This window comes from Lytechinus pictus, chromosome 8 (genome assembly GCF_037042905.1).
Source record: "Lytechinus pictus isolate F3 Inbred chromosome 8, Lp3.0, whole genome shotgun sequence".
Taxonomy (NCBI): domain Eukaryota; kingdom Metazoa; phylum Echinodermata; class Echinoidea; order Temnopleuroida; family Toxopneustidae; genus Lytechinus; species Lytechinus pictus.
This window is the reverse complement of record NC_087252.1, coordinates 39,577,193-39,599,370: the sequence shown is the minus strand read 5'-3', so window position 1 is coordinate 39,599,370 and position 22,178 is coordinate 39,577,193. Positions and strand designations below refer to the sequence as shown.

Genomic DNA, 22,178 nt, shown 5'->3' with positions numbered 1-22,178 from the left:
TTTCTTTCGAAAAGGGCACTAACTTAAAACAAAGATAAAATGACTAATACAAATTGGTGTAATGAGCCAAATATTTTGAGAGGGCTAGCTTTGTTAAATCATGTAAAATTTGTAAGAAGTTGCGAGCGAGCGAGCACAAGTTTTGACATATTTATAACGAAAATTGTGATATATTTTGACACACTATTCAGAAAATTATATCACATTTCATTCTTTTCTCTTTCCTTTTCTCTTTTTTTTTCTTGGTCGTGAAAAATTGGGGGGGGGGGGGGGAGATCCACCCAAGCGCCCCCTCCAATTACTCACATGACTCATAAAACTTAAGGTACTTAGGATTATTCTTACAATTTTTTTTCCCTTCATGAGAAGTAACAAAGTCAATAACAAAGAAAATATTGTTTTCTTGTTTCAAAGGGGGCACTCGTTAACACATAAAACGGGTCCTTCTCAGGTGAAAGGAGCCCAAAAACACGTTCGTGAATGGCACTTTTCTTGGGTAAAAAAAGGGCACTGATACGAGAAAGGGCACCTAAAAGAAGGCAAAGGGGCATTTGCTAACGACATAAAACAGGTCCTTCTCAGGTACGGTCACAAAACACGTTCGTGAGGGGCACTTTTCTTTGGTACAAATGGGCAATGATTCACGAAAGGGCAATTGGCAACACCTAAAACGAGTCCTCCTCAGGAAAAAAAGGGGGCACAGAACACGTTCGAGAGGGGCATTCTTTGGTAAAAATTGGCACTTAGACGAGAAAGGACACTTAGTAACAATTAAAACGGATCTTCCTCAGACAGGTGAAAGGGGCACAGTATACACCGTTCTTGAGAGGGCATTTTTCTTGCGTAAAAAGGTACTTTAAAAGTGTGATTGTGGGGGGGGGGGGGTTAGGGGGGTATTGTGCCCCCGCCCCCAGGATCGCCGCCCCTGTTGAAGAGATTAGAAACGCTGAAGTTGTTCTTTGAGCTCAGTAGGGCATATAGGGCCACGTGAGTGGGGCATTTTAGCTGGGAAAGTCGGAGTTCCACCCAGGACTTTCAATTGGGGGCTTCCTATTTAGTCATGAAATGCCCCTTGGCTAAAACCCACTTGATACCTAATAATAGGCCTATAACCTAATATAACCTACATGTGAGATGGAAAAAGTGACAGAACACTTACATGTGAACAGACTACAGGGATATTTTATTCATCATGGGCACAATCAAAATAGGGCGCATTTATTTCAGAAAAAAGGGACAATTTATTAATCATCGTTGGAATTTATTTAGGGGTAAGTGCCCCCTTCAACTCTGCCTCACGGTCCCGCTGCCCCCGGGATTAGGCATAAAATGCTTGTTGAATGCAATTCACCAAATTATATATTCTCTTCACTGTACATGTACACGTGCCCCTTAAGCGGCAAACGAAATGACAAAGAATGACAAAAATGCGCAGAAAGACACTAAGGGGCGGGGCGGGGAGGATGTAGCCTTAAAGAAATAAGAAAAAAAAATGTAGAGTAATTTGTACTTGCCCTTAACAAAAGGGTCATTTTCTTTTGCCCTCCACTCCAAACTTATAACAAACTACATAGAAGTACTGTAGGGTTTATCCACTGAGAGTGGAGCCAACACTTCTTGGCTGAGGACATCGGAGAAAACGGACTGCAAGATACAAGGAGTGTACAGTATAAACAGGATGGGGCGATCTATCTCCGGTCAAGCAGGCCCTAAATCAATTTCCCGTGATTCATATATTTTAATTCTATTTAGTTTCACTTATCATGTAAAATTTAAATATTTTTTTAATGTGAATTTGAGTTGAGTGTGCAGTGCTTTCTAGATACATATCCGCTCATCTTAGAAATACGGAAAGCCACACGTTTTCGTTATGACTGCGTTATGATATAGAGTTTCCTCGGGGATTTCCGTTCAGGTGGCTACTAGGTACGGAGAAGCTCGATGAAAATATAAGCATCCTTTTTCTTTACCTCTGAACTCAATCCTAATCAAAATACGTATTTTTGACAAAATTTTAATTGTTAATAGAAAACGAACTGATTTCTCCCCGGATTTCTCATCATCGTCACGTAGTCCCGAATGAGGCGGCCAGGCAGACATTTTGGTATTAAAAAATTGCCACTTGGTCTACTCCCACTTGGCCTATTTTCTGTTTGGTAATGGCCTTATCGTCTACAGCCAGTTCGTCTACTAACCATTTTGTCCAGTGGCGTAGATGGGGGATTGGGGGCGCTTGTCTCCCCCCAAAAAAAATCACGACCAAGAAAAAAAAAGAAAAAAGGAAAGAGAGAAAGTTGTTTTTACTTGCACGCTGTTTGTTTTTATACTTGCACGCTGTAAGCAAATTTTTATCGGATAATGTACATATACACTCGCACGCTGTGCACTTCACCAGTACGACAATACACCAGACGGTGGCCTGTACTGTTTCCAGAAGAAAAAGGAGAAGAAGAAGGGTGAAATACGATATCATTGTCTAAATATTATGTAAAAATCTATCACAACTGGTATATGTGAAATAAAAATGTCGAAAATTTTGCCTGGTACGCCATATCTAGCCCCCGCATAATTTGGGGCTTATTAGGCGCCACCCATTGCACATGTTGCACATTTACCATTAGGTCTTGGCCAGACGTGTCCGACTAAGTTTCAGTTAGGCTATCGTTTTCGCGTAGATCCACTTATATTTGCATTGATTTAGCCTACAAGTTTAACATTTTAAAATTTTAGCTTGATCTACCATGTCATCATTTTACTTCTAAAATTTTGCCTCATGAGCCTCTTTAGTAAGTTACCATGGAAACCTTAATTTACAATTTTACCACTGTAACTTGGTTTTCAATGTGTTCATTATTATTATTCCTTTTTTACCAGGGAAATTTGACATTCAAAGCATTTTATCACATACATGTAGCCTACCATTGTAATCGTGGATACGGATTTGCCCAGTGAGATTACTACGAGTAACATCTGTTGGATAAATTTTGGTGGGGGGAAAGATTTAAAACCCGTTTCTCAACGCACGTAAAGTCTCACAAGTTTAAACTGTCTAGATAATCGTCAATTACCAGAAGTTAAGATCGGAAAACCTATATACAGGAGAAGTCCTTCATTTCCGTACCTGATGTGATGTGATGTGATGTGATGAGTACTATAGGCGGCTAGGCCAATTATTTTACAAATTCACCTCAGAAACCTTGGTTAACCAGTAAGTCCATATGGTTAACCATTCACTAATTTATCCGAAAAGCCTCGAATAAGGTTACCGGTTTTATAATGCACAGTAGAAACGCTGTTTAAGATTTTATACAACGCTGTTTACAATATGAACCTTACAGTAGTTGTTTAACAGTTAAACACATTCATGTTTAATTTATTGAAGATTAGATATTGAAAATTAAACTTTGTTGTTTAGATTTTAAACACTTGTTTAAACTGTTTAAACAATTACTGTAAGGTTTATATAGTAAACAGCGTTGTATAAAAATTTTAAACAGCGTTTTTATTGTGTGGAAATCATTTTATGAACCATTCTTCCACTTTACCAAATGGGAATCCCTGATTTACCATTTTACCAGGGAACTTGTAGGCTGAATAAATGTAGAAATTGAAAAAAAGGAAATCTGTGGGGTTTTTTTCGTGGTCAAATTGCAAGGTCAGTTTCAGAAGCTTTTGTATACAGTCGGCCTAGTTAGCCGGTCTAATTACTAGCACAGTGAACTTTACCTACTGACAGGTTAAGTGTTCACTTGAAACATATAGGGCGTATATCCGTGTTTGATGATCAAAGGGCATATCATATTTATTTTCACACCAAGCAATATTTTGTACATTTTTTTCTTGGAAGGAACGTGCAATTTTTCATATTCATTGTATTGACATCCTGTTGAGCTAATCGGCTATCTCTGTCGGAATCAATAATTCTCCTCATACCATTGTTTGTCACGTCCTTTCTTTCTTGGGATTGTATTTTAAAAAACTGATGCAGGCAGCAGTCATTTTCAAAGGGAGGGGGCTGAGGTATTGCAGCGAAGCATCCGATCGGGTCGAGGGATTGAAATATATATTCACATTCGTGCATAAAACAGGATATCTGGCTGGACCAAGGGTGGGAAGTAGCATACATTGTAAAAAAAAATATTTGAAATTACTCAATAAAATTGAAGCAAAAAAATTGCCTTAATTTTTTTCAGGTATTTATCAGTTTGGCAGTTTTAAGTAAAATTTGCTTATTTTCTTTGTATCCATTTTACTGAACTTAATTCAATTAAGTAAAACAATCACTAAAAAAAGAATGGGGGAGTGGACTTGCAGTGGCATCATTTTCACCGTAGACATCTTTCATCCAAATACTTTATGCAATGTCACTAACAACATGATAGATGCTGACATTACACGCGATCGGTTCATCCTAACTAATGAGAGTGAGAATAACAATGAGAATTATGTTAACATTTTCCGAAAACCTAAAAAGAAATCTGAAATTTTCTGATGAGTGACCATTTAATGTCGCTCTTTCTTTGATAAAAAAATAACAATTTGCAAATCCTATATAACAATGTATAATCCAAAACAATGTCAAACACAGATATGACAATTATTAAAAAAAACATTTACTTGCTCTCAATGAATATTCAGGTATTATTTAAACAAGGTGTTAATTGAAAAATATAAGAACATTGAACATGATTTTATAAGTAATAATTATCTTTGCCTAATTGGAGTTAGATTTTCTTTATCGAAGCAAGCTAGCAATACGTGAATTTATCGTAAATGTATATTGAACCCAAATAAATCAAGTAAATCAAGTAAATTAGAAGACAAATTAAATCTACTGAAAAACGTCGAGAAATAATTACAAATAATAAATTCTACTTATATACGTTGAGGATTAACTACTACTTCAGAGTTTTTTTGTGTATAGGTAGCCAAGAATCATCTCTCATTCGGGATAGGACAGAATTAAATGTGAGTGTTGAGATTAGGCAAGATAAAACAAGTGATGGAAAATATTACTGTCTTTGAACCAACAAAAAGGTTTGAAATAGGGCAGTGAATCGAAGTGGACAAAACTTTACATAGAATAAATGAAAAAAAAAAGTCTGCATGGTCTCCTTATATATTTTTATTGGACTTTGGTATTTTTCATTTCTTTTCAATATGAAATAATCCCACAAACGGAATGTGATAATGTTCAGGATGCATTCTGTGCATAAAGCTACTGATGCACTAAAACCTTTCTCTGAGGTACCTTTATTCGAAAAATTATGAAATAAATTGCCGAATACAAAATACACTTAAAAATAATATTGATAATAATGATACCAATAATAATGTTGATGATAAAAAGAATATTAATAATAATAAAGGTATATTTACCCAGGGTATGTAGCCATTTGGTTCCGAAAACTATTCTTCCAGCTGCGGGCCCTGCTAAATTAATTTGGCTTTTAGCTTATTTTGATGGATAGCCAGAGTTCATAAAGAATAAAGAATTTGAATGAATAATAAATAATAATAAAATCATAAAAAATAAAAATAAAAGAACGTTTTCTTGCTAATCTTCGATGATGGTGATCAAACTTTCTTTTGATCGCCAGACAAGAAAGAGAGAAAAAAACTGCAGTGAATTACTCCAAGGGAGGTCTCGTGATATCCTATATTTACATATAGGGTGGGCAAAATATATTTCTGGACGGGGTTCCACCCTGACGAATATAGTTGGTTATCAAAAAGATTGGTGAAAAAGTTAGACGAACATCCATCAAAAGAATATAAGAGAGTTCTGTTTTTTTAAAGTAATTGTGACGTCATGGGCCTATAGAATGTTATAGGGTCTATAATAGGGGCTATCCATGCATTAATTCATTTTTTCAATGTTTTTTTTTAAGTAATTGTGACGTCATGGGCCTATAGAATGTTATATGGTCTATAATAGGGGCTATCCATGCATTAATTCATTTTTCAATGTTTTTTTTTAAAGTAATTGTGACGTCATGGGCCTATAAAATGTTATAGGGTCCATAGGCGGATCCAGGGGGGGGGGGGCCCGAGCGGCCCGGGCCCCCCTTTTGCCGGAGCAAAAAATCGAAAAAAGGGGGAAAGAAAGAAAAAAGAGAAAACGAAGGGAAAAGAGAGGAGAAAAAAAAGGGGAAACATAAAAGGAGGAAGGCGAGTGGATAAAATAAGATGAGGGGAAGACTTGGAAAATAATTTAAAAAATCTTTCATGCCACTGTACAGTATAAAAATTTCGCTCGCGCTTCGCGCTCGCATTGCCTTTAAGGTGATTTATATATCTTGCTCAGTATGGAGCTTAAATATCAAATTTAATTTTCAATACATACAAAACATATTTCAGCTCGGATATTCGAACTTTCATTATTTTGTTTCATTTACAGATTGAATTTTAAAAAGTGCTCTGTAAGAATTTATAATTTATTTTCTGAATATTAACATTTTCTGCTAGCGCTGCGCGCTCGCAAAATTTGATTTGTCAGGTACCTTTTATTTTTCCTGTATTCTATAAATTACATATTCCTATTCAGGTCAAATTGTCAAAACGTAATAGCTAGTGCTGCACGCTCGCATTTTGATTGGTGATTTGATATTTATATCTCAATATTAATTTTATAACAAACTACTAAAAATCCCAATTTCATGACAGTTTATCAAAAATTTCGGCTCGCGATTTGCGCTCGCATTGATTGTTGAAAATATATTAACCCATGCATCTTATTTTATAATTACAAAAGTGCTTCAAATGTCCAGTTTTCAGGCCATAATAAATTAACAGATTTCGCGCTCTCATTAGGCTTATTAAATTAATAAATAAGATATTAATTTAATAAAGAAAATTACCCCTTTTTTCAGAATGGAATATCGACAAGTTTCATCTCCCGCTTAGGAAGAGAAATAGGAAGATAGTCAGCATTTTCATATGATGACATGATTTCTTAGAACGTCCCTGTCGTATGTCAAAACTCAAAGTAATAATAATAATCATCATCATCATCATCCGTTAAAGTACAGTCCACCAGGTTGGTGTATCATCGTACTCGTAGAATTATGCAGGAGTATGTACAGTGCTGTGGAAGAAACATATCAGATCTTTTTTAACTGTAATTCATATCCACCTCATAATTTTCCTACAAAGTGCTTGAAATACAGAGCTTAAAGTGACCCTTTTTTCAGATCAGAATATCAAAATTGTTCTGCTCACCCTTTGCGCTCGCATTATTAATGTAGGAAGATTCCAAGTTATACTCAATTTGTTTACATGATTAACAAAACATGAAGAGAGTGTCCCGTTTTTAGGTTTGAAATCTATTTTTTTCCGCTCGCTCTTTGCGCTCGCATCAATTGTTTGGTTATATACTTATACCGTTCATGATTACAAAAAATGCATAGAACGTTAATTTTTTAGGCCGGAACGTCAAAATGTTTTCAGCTCGCGCTTCGCGCTCGCATTATTTTATCATTGAAATATGTATCATCTTAATGGCTAACTGCAGATCGTCCTTAACAGGTCCCTTTTCGACAAGGCCAGAACGCATTATAAAAATATGTATCGTCTTAATGGCTAACTGCAGATCGTCCTTAACAGGTCCCTTTTCGACGAGGCCAGAACGCATTATAAAAATTTCTGCTCGCGCTTCGCGCTCGCAGTAATTATCTAGTTACATACGCATCTTCTTCAGGTTTACAAACATTGCCCAGAATGTTCAACTGAATGGGGACAAAATACATGAAATTTCAAAATTGTTTAGCTCGCACTTCGCGCTCACACTATTTTAATAGTGCTTATTGAATTATTACACATTTATGTTGTTACAAAAATAAAGCTAAGAAATTACCTTTTTTTTTTTTTTCGATCACGAAAAAAAAGAGAAAAGGAAAGGGAAAAGGCTGAACTATAATATTATTTTCCCAATATTATGTTAAAATCTATCACAAACTTGGATTTTTGTAATAAAAATGTCAAAATTTTTGCTCGCTCGCTCGCTTCGCTCGCTCGTAACTTCTTATTAATTTTATGCGATACGCCATTTCAAGCCCCCTCAAATTTTTGGCTCATTACGCCACTGGGACAACCCCTTCAAAGAAACAAACAAAAAATAACTTTGAGCAGCAGATCGGGGAAAATATCGGTGAAAATAAAATCGGGCCCCCCTATAATGGCGGAGGCTGGATCCGCCCCTGGGGTCTATAATTTTTCGTCGGAATGACTCCCACAGAAAATACAATACACAATTCGTCGGTGACTCCCAGAACTTTCCGTGGCGCTGGTCCGTGGCACTATCGAACATTGAGGGCGCTCTTTGAAAACACGTCTTGAGTCCGGAAGTGGAGAAATGGCGTCAAAAAGCCACTAACTCTCTGGGTAAGACAGGACATGTTTTGCAATAATGAATTCAATTTATATTTTTTGCTTATGAAGATAATTTAAAGAAATGTCATTGCTAGTTTACTTTGTAATTATAGTGCCGGTTTCCTTTCGTGCCACGTCGGAATAAAAACAATTTGTTAATTCAGTCCCATACGATGCGATTGCTGTTGGTTCTTTTCATGCCTTATTCAACTCGGCCTCACTAAAGTAAAGACACTATATTATAAGCTCATGGACAGGGCCGGGGTTCCTCTTTCATATTCATGTTGTGCCCCATTGTTGGCTTCCTTTTCGGCGAGAGTTCCATATGGCTATATGCACCCCCACTGAAAATTCAAATTTGTATTTCATTTTATTTGTATTCACTTAATTTAGACAAGTAAAAGTAAAAACTAAAAGTAAAAGTAAAAGTCACTAAAACATACAAAAGTAAAAGTTTCATGTTGAGGCCAAACTCAAAGCAAACTAAAAAAGCTGTGCAACCACAACTAATGTTAGCTAGAGTAGTACTAGTACTCAGTAGTAGTACAACATTAAGTTTGAATCCCAAGAAGGTCCAAGTATCAACCACCCAAGGGTTCATTACATGCCGCCGCGCGCAGAAAAATCAAGCCATAGAAGTCGTGTGTTGTGGACACCAGAAGTGAGATCCCAGCACGCGCGACCCACGCACTAGTTTGAAATCCACTGCCAAATGCGGTTCATGATGCGAGGTTATATACTAATACTAACCTCGCAATACGTGTGAGTGAGTATGAGTATCAACTGATTAAAAGACATGTTTAACAGTTGGAAAATAAAACAATGTAAATACCGTAGAAAATGATTATGGAACAACTATAAAGATTAAAAATGTGATATGCGAACAAATATGACAAAATATAATGAATTAGAATTGGAGGATTTGGAGTAAAGACTAAAGTGCCCAAATATATCCGACACTTAAGCATAATTGGACCAAAACAAAAATACAGTCATTGCTTCATAACGCAAATAATGTTAGCCGAAACTCATTCTGCTACTCATCACATCAGGGCTTTTTCTGGTGAAAAGCGCTCCATTTTCAATTTTACAAATATTTTTATATAAAAAGCACATAAAAAAAAGGAAAATCGCTTACCTCGGCCTGGAAAGTTGCTTCGCATGTCTCTTCTACGGAAATAAAAGGAAGATCGTTGGTAGCGCTAATACAATTCACAACCTCAGCTTGTCTGTATTTAAAAAAATTAGATTCTTGATTCATTGTATGCGCAATTCCCATGATTGATAAAATATAGACACCAATAAATGCAATAACTTAAAAAACGTACCTTTTATATTAATTTTGCTGACGATAATACTTTTTGGAAAATATTCAAAGCGATGACAAATTAAACAAAAAAAATTAGAAAATTCTACGTACCTTGAACGAAGCCCGCAGTGCTACCGTTCGCGTGTCAATACACGTTCCACCAAAGTCTTTACAGTAAAAAGATTGGACACTTTGCTGACTTCGCGTAACGCTTTGCATCGATTTACGTGTAAAATAGTTTTTGTGCCTAGTCTGGCCTTGTAGTGTCTTTGATATGAAGGTAAATCGTGCGCCCTCTTTAGCTAATTAGACAAAAAATTTGGGAAATAGATGCAAGCTCCGTATTTTGTCAACAAGAAGAAAAAACAAAGCTTAAATTATGCTATTTGAGGGATATTCATCATATTAGGGGGAATTGACTTCACATCATTTGGTAAGTTACATACTGTAGAAGTACTTTCTTTTATAAAATTTCCTCTGAAATTCACGGGAGTTTGTTGCAATTTTGCATGTGCCGTGCCTTCAATTTTCCTGTACACGGCGGCAGTAATGCACCCATGGGTAGTTTTTTGCCAAAAATCGGATGCAGTTTCCAAATATCCTACGCGTGGAATTGTGCACCGCAATCAATTTCGACGATTTAAATCGCGCTCTAGACCCCAAAATAATTGCTTAATTGTTGACAAAATATTTTATTTTAGCTGCGCACAATGAACTTTTGATACAATTTTGTTGCGTGCCCTTGCAAATCGCGATATTTCTTGTCATTTTCACAAGTGGGCGAGACACAGCATCGCTTATGCCTAGTTTTGAATGGTTGCTAAGTTAAGTGAAGTCGATTATTGTTTTGTAGTAGCTGCCCCAAAAGACTCAATTTCAAAATCTGATTTTTGCCTCCCATATTTTAATAGCAAACTAAATTCAGCTCCTGAAGGATTCTGTCTATAAAATTCACTTTCCAATTAATGTTAGACAATAATAAATTAATTGTTCACTTAAGTTTAGTCACATCTAGCATCTATGAACAAGGCAATTTTTTTAAAGGAGGGGGCAACAGTGCATTCTCATCTCATTTTCACATCTGAGGCCCGTTGCATAAAATTATAATAACTTTGCCATCCAATGGTAGCTTGCATGGAATCCTTGATTATGATTGGCTGCTGATCATTGTTACCATGGTACAGTAGTTACCATTGGACGGCAAAGCTACCATGATATGCAACGGGGCCCTTGCCAAATTCTTAAAAATTGCATTTTCTCTGTAGATGTTTCTTTCTGGCACGATGGATCTTGGTCTGTCTAAGAATACAATGATGAAAGAGGAACAGAAGGGTAACCTAAAAACGGAGAGGCAACCGCAGGATGATGCCAACAAGTCAAAGCCATTGAAATCTAAATGTGCAGAAAAGGTAAGAAAGCAGCCGAACACCTCACCAAATGTTTCTTGTTTCTTGTAAACTGTGTCGTTTACGAAAGTGTAGAGCGAAGTTGGCTCAGTCGGTAAAGCGTCTGCCTGTCGAAGCAAAGATGGTGGGTTAGAGTCCACCCCGGGCAGATGACTGAAGCCAGTGTGTTGTGTGTAAACGTCTCTCCTCTGTTCCATAGATGCAGACTTTGTTACTTTTACGGTGGAAAACACACCGTCCCTCAGATAGGATGTTAAATGGAGGCCCTGTGTAGAGGAGAGTCACCACCTTCGCATGTTAAGAACCCACTGCACAATTTGTATAAGAGTAGGGGGAAACCCCGGTGTAGTGGTCCACCTGCACTCCCCCCAATCAGTTACATGTATATCCGGAGGAGAGACCGCATTTCACAATGATTCAGTTTGCTTTTTCGCCTCCAGGCACAAGTGACGCCAAACAAATAATAATAATAACATATGCATAAGATTGCCATTGATATAATGTAACTAGTCAGAATTATAAAGATAACCATAGACACGCTTCATGCCCTGCATTGCCTGTGTTGTCCCAAATTGGCACAATCAATTTTGCCCATGTGTGAACCAAAGATCATGCCAAAGAGTCATAGCATTAACCTTAAAAAAGTTCAAATCTGCCTTCAACTCTACATGCTTTATTAAAAGGGAATGAATAGTATAGTAATTTTTCTCATTGATTCTCAAATGAGTGTCTAAAGCAATAGGCCTACATCATATGTATCATAATATTGCTAAATTCATATGAGTTCTCTGTTATCGACTAATTTTCTTCAAATGATTATCTTCCTTTAAACATGTTGAATTATTTAAGTCACAATATGGGTAATTGAAATACTTGATTTTTTTTTCTAAACATACAAACAGCTTCATGTGATAAATTTGTGGATTGGCAGCTTTGTTGTTTACTATTGTATTTCTTTTCTTGAAAATATTAACAAAAATTTCAAAATCTGATTTGCACGAAGATAAAATGTTAGGCAACTTCACAGTTAACTGTTTGTTGTCCTGTGTTAGCTCTCTGTGATACAAATAATGAATAGGTTGGTATAATCTGGTGAATCTTTTGTAGGAGTTGCAGTGAATGAAATCATGTACGAATGCAGATGTATTGTTCATTGATGCTTTCTTTTCACATTTCCAGATGGAGGAAAACGCAGTTTCTAAGAGCAGCAAATATCTCCCCTCATTCAACTACCTCATTAAGAACTCTGGTCAGTACTTCACCTCGAGGCGAGTCGTCATCGTGCCCTTCGTCTGCGAGGAATGTGGTGATGCCTTTGAGAGCATCTCGGACCTTGTGCATCACTTCCGGAGCCACTTTAATGGAAGTCTCTACGAGTGCTCGGTGTGCCTGACTCCCTTCAGCAGCAAACATTCCTTGAAGAAGCATATGATGGCACACTCTGCAGGAGAGACCAAAGGTGGAAGACTCTGTGATAGTAAGGGAAGTACTCTTGGGTCGATTAGGACGGATGAAGATGGTGGGGATGCCGCTTTGTTCAGATGTCTTCACTGCAGGAAGGCCTTTGACTGCTTGTCCGACCTTGAAGATCATGCCGTAGAGCATCAGATCCAGGAGCTACACACGTGCCCAGAGTGTGGCAGGTGCTACCAGCAGAAACATCTCCTGGACAACCACATCCAGATGCACCACGTTGAATTATGGACCTGCGAGGAGTGCGGAAAGAACTTTGAGAACAAGAAGCGGTTGATGGTCCATTACGAGGTACATAGTGGCATCCAGGCGGAGAAGCGGCACAAGTGTGAGGAGTGTGGGAAGGCTTTCGTGGCAAAGTCGAAGCTTCTAAGGCACATGCGTGTCCACACGGGTGAGCGGCCGTTCCGCTGCGACATCTGTGGCCGGGGATTCAACGACAGATCCAATCTGTTCATTCACGCTCGTGTCCACACCGGTGAGAAACCCTACTCCTGCACACAGTGTGGGAAGTCTTTCACAGGAAAGAACGACTTGAATAGGCACGAAATGATACACACTGGAACCAAGCCGCACTCATGCAAGCAATGCGGGAAGGGTTTCCGTGAAAAGTCCAAGTTGAAACGTCACATTAAGACACACCTTATACCCAACGCCATGCTCAAACCTCACAAGTGTGCTACATGCGGAAAGGGGTTCCGTGAAAAGTCAAAGTTGAAGAGGCATAGTAAGATACATGAAAGGGATACGAAAAGTTGAGCGTTCTTCGCCCATGTTTACTTTGATTTTTATCTAGGGATTTGTCTTGATTGAGATTAATCTTTTTCCATTAATGGCTTTGAGAAATGTGACAGGAATTCTTCTATTCATTCCAAGTTTCTACAGGTGTATATTGTTACTTTTATGTATGCACTCCATCAGTTGAATCTTTAATCCCAACACAGTCATCCTATTTTCCAGAAAAAAAGAAACATTAAAGAAAGAAAAAAGTAGGACTTGAATTGCTTGAATAATTGCCTTTGAATGTAGTTACCATATTTCTGAAAGTGGAAACAGTTTGCACTTAAAGAAATTCCCCCAAATCAAAGACAAGTAATTATGAACATTTTTAGTTGGTATAAGGTCAATATTCTTTATTTTAGGGGCAATTTAGCCTGTGATGAGGGGAAAACGCGGTCATGTATTTCCTTCGCTGATAATGATGATATACCAGCATGTATCCACATGATAAATGTGGATGTTCTATTTACCAAAGCAACAAATTTTTCCAGGATATATTGGAAATCACCTTGAATGTAAATTTTATGGTGTCCCACTTCTAATCTAATTAATTAATTAATTGTAATTAATTTATTTTAAGATTTATGAATGCTAGGGCATGAACTCAATTCTCCATGAAGTTGATAAATTCCCAGTGTTTATACATGTACATGTATTGTACATGGAGCAGTGCTTGATTTTATGAAGTAATCTGCTAACGATAAGTGTGTGTAGCAACTCTAATAATAGATACAAGACGATGTGTTGATTAGCATGAAGCGAAGCATAAATCTAAGGCCAAGGGAATATTTCACTAAAAAGTTAAGTGTAATTTATGGTCTTGCGTAAGAGACGTACACTAGTTCATGCCTCTTGAGCGTCAACCGACTGTTGGGTTATGTGTAATACCCAGGGCTGGGACTAAACCCGGGTCCCGCCCAGAAGCCTCAGGTAACTGGGTTGAAAAATCAATACCCGAAAGTTGCTTACCAGTATAACATCCATGTATTTATTTGTATTGCTTAGTGTAAGACATGATTGTAACTCATCACAAAAGTACACAAGTCTCATTTTGAATCTCACAAATTACCCTCGAAATATCTATAAATCTACAAGTTTCTCAAGTGATGATGTGACTGAGATTGTTCAATCGTCGCCATGTTTCTTTTGCAGCTTGAGCATACGACGCGCCAGCCAGTCACGTTCGTGTTACCATTTTCAGTTCATCATAAACCGAGAATGGTAGCATGATCGTGATTGGTTGGCGCATTCGACGCTCCAAAACCAGGAAATCGATTGACTTTGTGCACGTTGCGATAGATTCTACAAACTCAGTCACGAACGTGATGCAACATCGACGCTACTTCGTAAGATTTTGACAGAAAAGCAAGAAGTAATCAAAATTTGCTTACCTGTGTGGTGTTGGTGAGAAAACAGATCCTCCGAGAATACCTTTCATAATTCATATAGGAAAGTGGAATTCTAGGTCGATTTTGGTACAAGGTGACAAAGTATTGCAGACTTGTTTCGATGGAATACTGCGTGGGGCACTGGGAGGCTTGCACTGCACATGCTTACCATATTTTCATAAATTTATAAATTGGCTTGCGGTAGTAGCTGGATGATGTCACCTATGGTGTTTTCCCACCAGTCATATTTCATGAGACCCGGGGTACCCGCCCGAAAATTACCACTGGTACCCGAAAGTCCCAGGCCCTAGTAATACCACACCAGTTTACACGTAGGATGTACTTATGGGTCCCACTTATTCATTGAAACTGTTTCTGAAAGCCTGTCCCCTGTTAGTCCACAGACTGAGATTTAGACAGTGTTAATGTACTACAGAGAATCAAATGTATTATCTTGGACATTATTTTAGTTACCAAATAATATTTTTGAGTGTGGGCCATGTAAAAAGCATTCTTTTTTCTAATAATATTTTTTACTATATGTGCTATGAATTATAGATTAATAAATTAGGTTATACTTCTATTTCTCAGGGTTAGATAAAGTTATAGAATTTTAGATTCTTATATATTTTTTAAAGGTAGGCCTACAGACTGCAGTTGTGTACGAGTACATGAGTTTTATCATGTGTAGAAAATCATTTCAACTCAAGATTCTTATATTCTTATTCTTGATAGAATTATATGATATGAAACTTTCACCATTTAGCTCTGTGTTCGATGACAATGGTGGCTTCCTCAGAAACGGCAATGGCAAAACTCGGCAACAAAGCTCACAAAAACTCATTTGGGCCCCGTCTTACAAAGAGTTACGATTGATCCAGTCAATCATAACTCTATGGAAATCCTTCGGTGCCATAATTTTTTTGCAGGAAATTTGCAAAATGTCCTTTGTAAACAAAGGAGAGCACACCTAATTGTCAAGAAATCAATGGATTCATTGATAAACATTCATATCTTGAAAATCTTTTGAACAAACATGCATTTTGGATGTTGACTTTGCTGGCTTTCCATAGCTGTGATTGATCTGATCAATCATAAATCTTTGTAAGATGGGCCCCAGATGTGGATGCAGGGCAAAGAAACATGTTTGTGAAGGTCTAAATACTCTTTGTTGTCTGCTTACATAAGCTGGGGACAATTACATTACAGGGTAGGTTCAACATGTTTTATGTCCGAATTCCCAATCACACGTCAGATGTCAATTTGAAAACCAGATTAATCTGTGATTATGAAATTAAAGGTAAAAGACAGTAGTTGCAGCGAACAATTATTTCATGAGAAAGTCTTATAAAATCAAGGTTAATTGTCAAAATATTATCATACATCTAGATCTGGTACATTAATGTAAACTTATCTATGTAAAATTATGAAATCTTAGCCCAAAATCGATAATTCTGATGATCACCAACACTGAAAAGCATATGTGGGACAGTGTGTTAATATTGCTTCGAAATACACCTGCCATCTAATAGAATTTCCTGTTTATTTTGCTAATTTCTCGGCAATTACCCATTTTCTTCCGGAGCTATGTGGCACATATTTTTTATTTACACATACATGTGTACGGTACAAACAATTTGGTGGTAATTTCATTGGATTCTGTTCGAACTCATTTTCAGATCGTTACCACAGCTGGAGGGTGTTTCATAAAGCTGTTTGTAAGTTAAGAGTGACTTTCTTATGCGCTAAATAATCACCAATGAACATTTAATGTTGAATATCATTTACCACAAGAAAGGATCACCAGTTGTTCTTAAAGTCACTCTTTATTTACGAACAGCTTTATGAAATGCCCCCCCCCCCCGTATTTATCTTTAAAGCCTGTCAAGAAAGGGCCAATAATAATAATAATAATAATAATAGCAAATTTTTATAAAGCGCTTTTCCCAGAATGGCTCAAAGCGCGTTACAGCATATTATTACCCCGGTCATTGGATTCATTTCAATCCCGCACGAAAAGTGCACGATTTCCACTCCCTGGGGAGCATTCCTTGCATTCATCGCAGCCTCATTATGGCGCTGGCAAAATCAAACATACAATATCTTTCGCATCCTACCGGGTACCCATTTAGCACCTGGGTCGAGAGTGGCAAAGTGTGGATTAACGCCTTGCCAAAGGACGCTAGACCGCCAATAATGTGAATTAGATACATGTATGTGAGTATGATCCAACATTCCATTGTGAACAATGTCGTGGCCACTAAATCTATTTTTCAACCATTCTTCATGAAAATGTGAATCGTGAATTATTCAGTACATGTCTTCTCTTGGCAGGCAAAAAAATATTTTAATTTTTTTTTCATTTTCGGGGGCTACTTTTCACAAATTACTGCCAATATCTGCAACATTAGATAAGCTTTAACAAATGTGATGAATGGGAATTTCCAGGGTTCCTTTTTTTTAATTTTTTTTATTTCCAGGACTCTTGTGCATTTCGGGTACTAAATTGCCCCTAGCCCCTATGTAATCTTTTCCCTGTCTCTTGGTAATGGTTTTTTTTTCTTTAATAAATAGCCATTTGAGCAAGTTTTGTTAAGATCATTCTATGCCTGAGAAGTGGCTTTATATCACAAGGAACAAAGAAATATTATTGTAGTGAAATTCACTTTGGAGGGATTTACCAAAACTAAAAATCAGATTTAAAAGCTAGGGTGCAGAGGAATTGTGATGCTATTAAACAAAATCAATAAACAACATTTTCTGATACAGCTTCATCATCAATCACAAATTTCATATATTCAAAAGTGGACAGAGGTTATATGCTAATGTGAAAATTAGCATCAACAAAGGTTTATACTCTGAGAACTTACAACTGTAGGTAATGATTCAATTTGATTTGTATGATTGATTATTATCTGGACCATTTTCTGTAATTGAGGTATCAAATTAAAGAGCAGATATTGATTTTTTTTTTATGAGGTTTTATTTTTGAAACCCAGATACAGCTCACCAAGTGACGTTTTGGTATCCCCTCTTCGGATTGATTTTGCTCACTCATGCGTCAATGAAAAATAATCTAAGTAATTTCTGATGAAAGAAGAGATTCTAAGCTTTACAATGGTAGGTCATTTGTCTATTGTATGTATGATTAAGTTATGATAAATCATCGATAGATCTTGGTTTCGTTTTTTGTGGGACGCACTGTATATTGTAAACAATGCAATCAGTTATTAATATAAGTCCTGTGATCAGTGTCAAATTTTTTGTTACCGTTTTTGGTCCTGAAGTATAGTTATTCATAGTACCGGTAGTAGAAAATTATTACATTGCTCTCATTTAAAGAATCATGGAGGTTTGAGAAAAAAAAATGTTAGAAAAATATATATATATTCTTATAATTTTGTTTCTTTTGAGGAAGACGTTCTCCCTTTGTACATAACATAGGCAATAGATTAATTAGGTATACCACAAAAAGCTTAATATGAAACCTTGAAGTCAGCGCTCTATCAAAATTCATCACAAACTATTGACAACTCAATGCAATTATTTCCTTTTCTGATAATTGAACTACAAATATTTCTAATAGCGTTGAATGCATTTTTGTAATTTTTGATTGAAATAATCCCAAGACTTTGATTTCTGAAGCATGTGCATGTAGTACATGCATAGAAATCATAGCGTTATGAGCCAAAATTTAATATAATACATGTAAAAGTAGAAAAATTATATTTGTGAGTAAGAAAAAAAGTAGAAATCATTCCATCTCATTTTCTACTTTTATTACGTGTACAACCTCTTTGACTCCAAAGTTGGGTTTGGAAGTTACTCTCATGCTATTTTATCTGTGTTATCTGATATGGATTGTTGTATTTTGGAAACAAGTACAGATAATTAGGTAATTTCCAGTAAGAAAAAACAAAATTTGATGTTTTACCCACTCAATTGCTTTTTAGTATATTGAACATAATCTGTAGAATATTGGACATTTCTGACCATTCCGATCTTTGAGGAAAGACATGAGAGAACCAAAAAGTATGATGTCATTATTCTTTTTTTTTTTTTTTTTTTTTTTTTTTGGGGGGGGAATTCATCATGGACCATATCATTTCAGTAGAGCATGATGAAAAACTTGTACACACCAAATTTGACATGAATTTGGTAATGGCGGCCCAAGGTATGGTAATTGGAAAAAATTATTCATTTGAGGCTCAAATCAACTGTAAGAATACTAATACAACAATTTTGGATGATTGCAAGACTTTATTTTGGAGTAAAGGCCAAATTAGTTTCAAGTCATAGCCAATTGAACAATATGACGTCATTTATGACTACATATTAAATTTGATTTTATTCTGATAAGGATGATGGCATAGTCATAGATTTGAACCTAGTATTCGTACCATGATTTAGAACATTATACAGTAAGATATTCCATGTCTCAATATATTAACATCAAATTCTACTACAATTTATAACAATTGGGTCGCAGACCAATCGTATGGGGTGCGGTGGCCTTTAGGCACTAAATCAACAACAATGAAAAGTTTGATGGATATCACTTACCAGGAGAAAGGATTACTACATGTAGTCGTTCATAAAGTCACTTGTAACTTACGAACAGCTTTATGAAACCACCATCTGGTGGGTGTTTCATAAAGCTGTTCTTAAGTTAAGAGCAACTTTAAGAAAGATTGGTGATCCTTTCTTGTGGTAAATGGTATATTCATTGGCGATGGTTAAGCACGTAAGAAAGATTCACCAGTCGTTCTTAAAGTCACTTGTAACTTTCGAACAGCTTTATGAAACCACCATCTGGTTCATAACTCTTTTGAACCAGACCAATTTACAATGATTTTCATGGAGCTAAGTAGGTATTCAAAGCGGTCATATATTAATAGGTTGACAGGACACATGCTCCTGCGACATTTGCTTCGGTCTTAATATCTCAGATGGCATAGGATTAGAGTAAAGATTGTAATATAGTTTTTGGTTCAGAATAATGTAAAGATTTGGATTAGGGTTTATCCAGATTACTCTATAATTGTATTCCCTAACAGGAGATACTGGACAATACTTTAGGTTCTGCAGAGTCACGCTGCTACGTCATATTATTGTCATCAAATTTGGTACCCACAGGCAAAATGTCGGCACTGTCATTGTCGCCATGATAATTGTATTTATTTGTCAAATTTCTGTGTGAGCTCTATATATCGCAATGACAGATGAGTCAGTGTGTTCGGGGGATACATGTGCTCGGCCGCGCGACCCGCCGAGCATCTCTAGTTTACTTATGGAGGTTAGGTTTTATGTTTCGCTTAATGTGCAGATTTTCTGTCATAGCAATTGTCGCCGGAGCAATTGTCGCCAGAGCAAATGTCATGGAAACCATGGTAGCCCCCATGAACTGGTTTTTCCACCCAATTTGTGTTGATTTTTTAGCATGCTTGGCTGAGATGTATAGAATATGATGATTAAAGTTTTATGTGACATCATCACTTCAGTACTTTTAATGAAGTTTTACCATTCTCAACTCTGATGATATGATTTCATTTTTGTTTATACTTTCACCAGACACTCCTATGACGAAAGCTTTATCCTTTCCATTTTTCTTTTTTTATTACTTTGCAAAGTCATTCCTTTTCCGATGGAAGGCTTAGAGGTCTGAGTGTTGTTTTTCCGGGGCCGGTGAGACCAGAGGCCCGATTTCTTGAAACTTTCCAAAGTGTTACTTCTCAGACTACCCGAAGACATACTTGTGTTGATATATAGCAATTTTAGACTTCTGACAGTTTGTGAAAAAGGGTCTCAGGTGTTGATTGGAAGTTTATACCCCCATTTTTTCCCCTCAATTATTTATTCCAATCTATGTTAGGGATTTTGATGAATTAATATATATTATGTACGTTTTGTAGATCAAACAAGTGTCTTATCTTTATTTAGTTTATGTGTTAATTGGGAACTAATTGGTGCTTATTATAGCGTATGAAATATCAACCGGTGCTTTAGAACTAACCAGTGCTTACATGCAATTGCAACAAAATAGATTAATAGTCTACAATGATTTATGTGAAATTTATGTCATTTAATAGAGAGAGAGGAAATGAAAAGATTTATTTTTAAGCTTGTATGATGTATTTATGAAATTTTATCTTATCGTTTATTATTTTTCATATTAGTTTAGTATATAAATTAACCTTGATTGAAAATGATTCCAATATTTTGTAAAAAAAATGATAATTTTTTTTTCTACATGTATATTGATTTACTAATGTAGTAAAGTACCATGGCCGCTATTGTGGTAATACGAGAGTGAGTACTGAACAATTTCAATTTCTCTTGTTTTTTCTATCTTATTTTGTGTATGTGAGCAGTGGTTTTAGAGTCAAGAATTTGGAGGAAGTGGATCAGGGCTTACAGGGGCCTTTTTTCTTCTAAATAGCCACAAGTAAGAACAAAAATGAAAATCTAATTTTGTCACTGATTTTTGTCTCGCCTGCATAGCAGAGTGAGACTATAGGCGCCGCTTTTCCGACGGCGACGGCGACGGCGGCGGCGGCGGCGTCAACATCAAATCTTAACCTAAGGTTAAGTTTTTGAAATGACATCATAACTAAGAAAGTATATGGACCTAGTTCATGAAACTTGGCCATAAGGTTAATCAAGTATTAGTGAACATCCTGCTCGAGTTTCAGGTCACGTGACCAAGGTCAAAGGTCATTTAGGGTCAATGAACTTTGGTCAAGTTGGGGGTATTTGTTGAATTACTATCATAACTTTGAAAATTTATGGATCTAGGTCATGAAACTTGGACATAAGGTTAATCAAGTATGAGTGAACATCCTGCCCGAGTTTCAGGTCACATGACCAAGGTCAAAGGTCATTTAGGGTAAATGAACTTTTGCCAAGTTGGGGGTATTTGTTGAATTACCATCATAACTTTGAAAATTTATGGATCTAGTTCATGAAACTTGGACATTAGGTTAATCAAGTACCACTGAATATTCTGTGCGAGTTTCAGGTCACATGACCATGGTCAATGGTCATTTAAGGTCAATGAACTTTGGCCGTGTTGGGGGTATTTGTTAAATTACCATCCTAACTCTGAAAGTTTATGGATCTAGTTCATAAAACTTGGACATAAGAGTAATCAAGTATCACTGAACATCCTGTACGAGTTTCAGGTCACATGACCATGGTCAGAGGTCATTTAAGGTCAATGAACTTTGGCCATGTTGGGGGTATTTGTTGAATTACCATCCTAACTCTGAAAGTTTAAAGATCTAGTTCATAAAACTTGGGATATAAGAGTAATCAAGTATCACTGAACATCCCCTGTGAGTTTCAGGTCACAAAACCAAGGTCAAAGGTCAGTTAAGGTCAATAAACTTAGGCCATGTTGAGGTAATTGTTGAATTGCCATCATAACTTTGAAAGTTTATGGATAGAGTGAAT

At 36.6% G+C, this 22,178-nt stretch overlaps 1 protein-coding gene across 1 annotated transcript; it reads left to right on the top strand.

The window, feature by feature from the left end:
- The first annotated feature begins 8,294 nt into the window (after positions 1-8,294).
- On the top strand, positions 8,295-13,518 carry LOC135155197 (zinc finger protein OZF-like). The gene is made up of 3 exons (XM_064104071.1): positions 8,295-8,382; positions 10,945-11,088; positions 12,265-13,518. The coding sequence occupies exons 2-3, from the start codon at positions 10,945-10,947 to the stop codon at positions 13,315-13,317; spliced, it is 1,197 nt and encodes a 398-aa protein (XP_063960141.1). The 5' UTR covers positions 8,295-8,382; the 3' UTR covers positions 13,318-13,518.
- The last annotated feature ends 8,660 nt before the right edge of the window (positions 13,519-22,178 follow it).

Bases quoted from the DNA above. Each gene is read 5' to 3' on its own strand.
- LOC135155197 (XM_064104071.1), top strand. From the start codon at position 10,945: ATGTTTCTTTCTGGCACGATGGATCTTGGTCTGTCTAAGAATACAATG. The intron at 11,089-12,264 runs GTAAGAAAGCAG...TCACATTTCCAG, and splicing joins AATCTAAATGTGCAGAAAAG to ATGGAGGAAAACGCAGTTTC.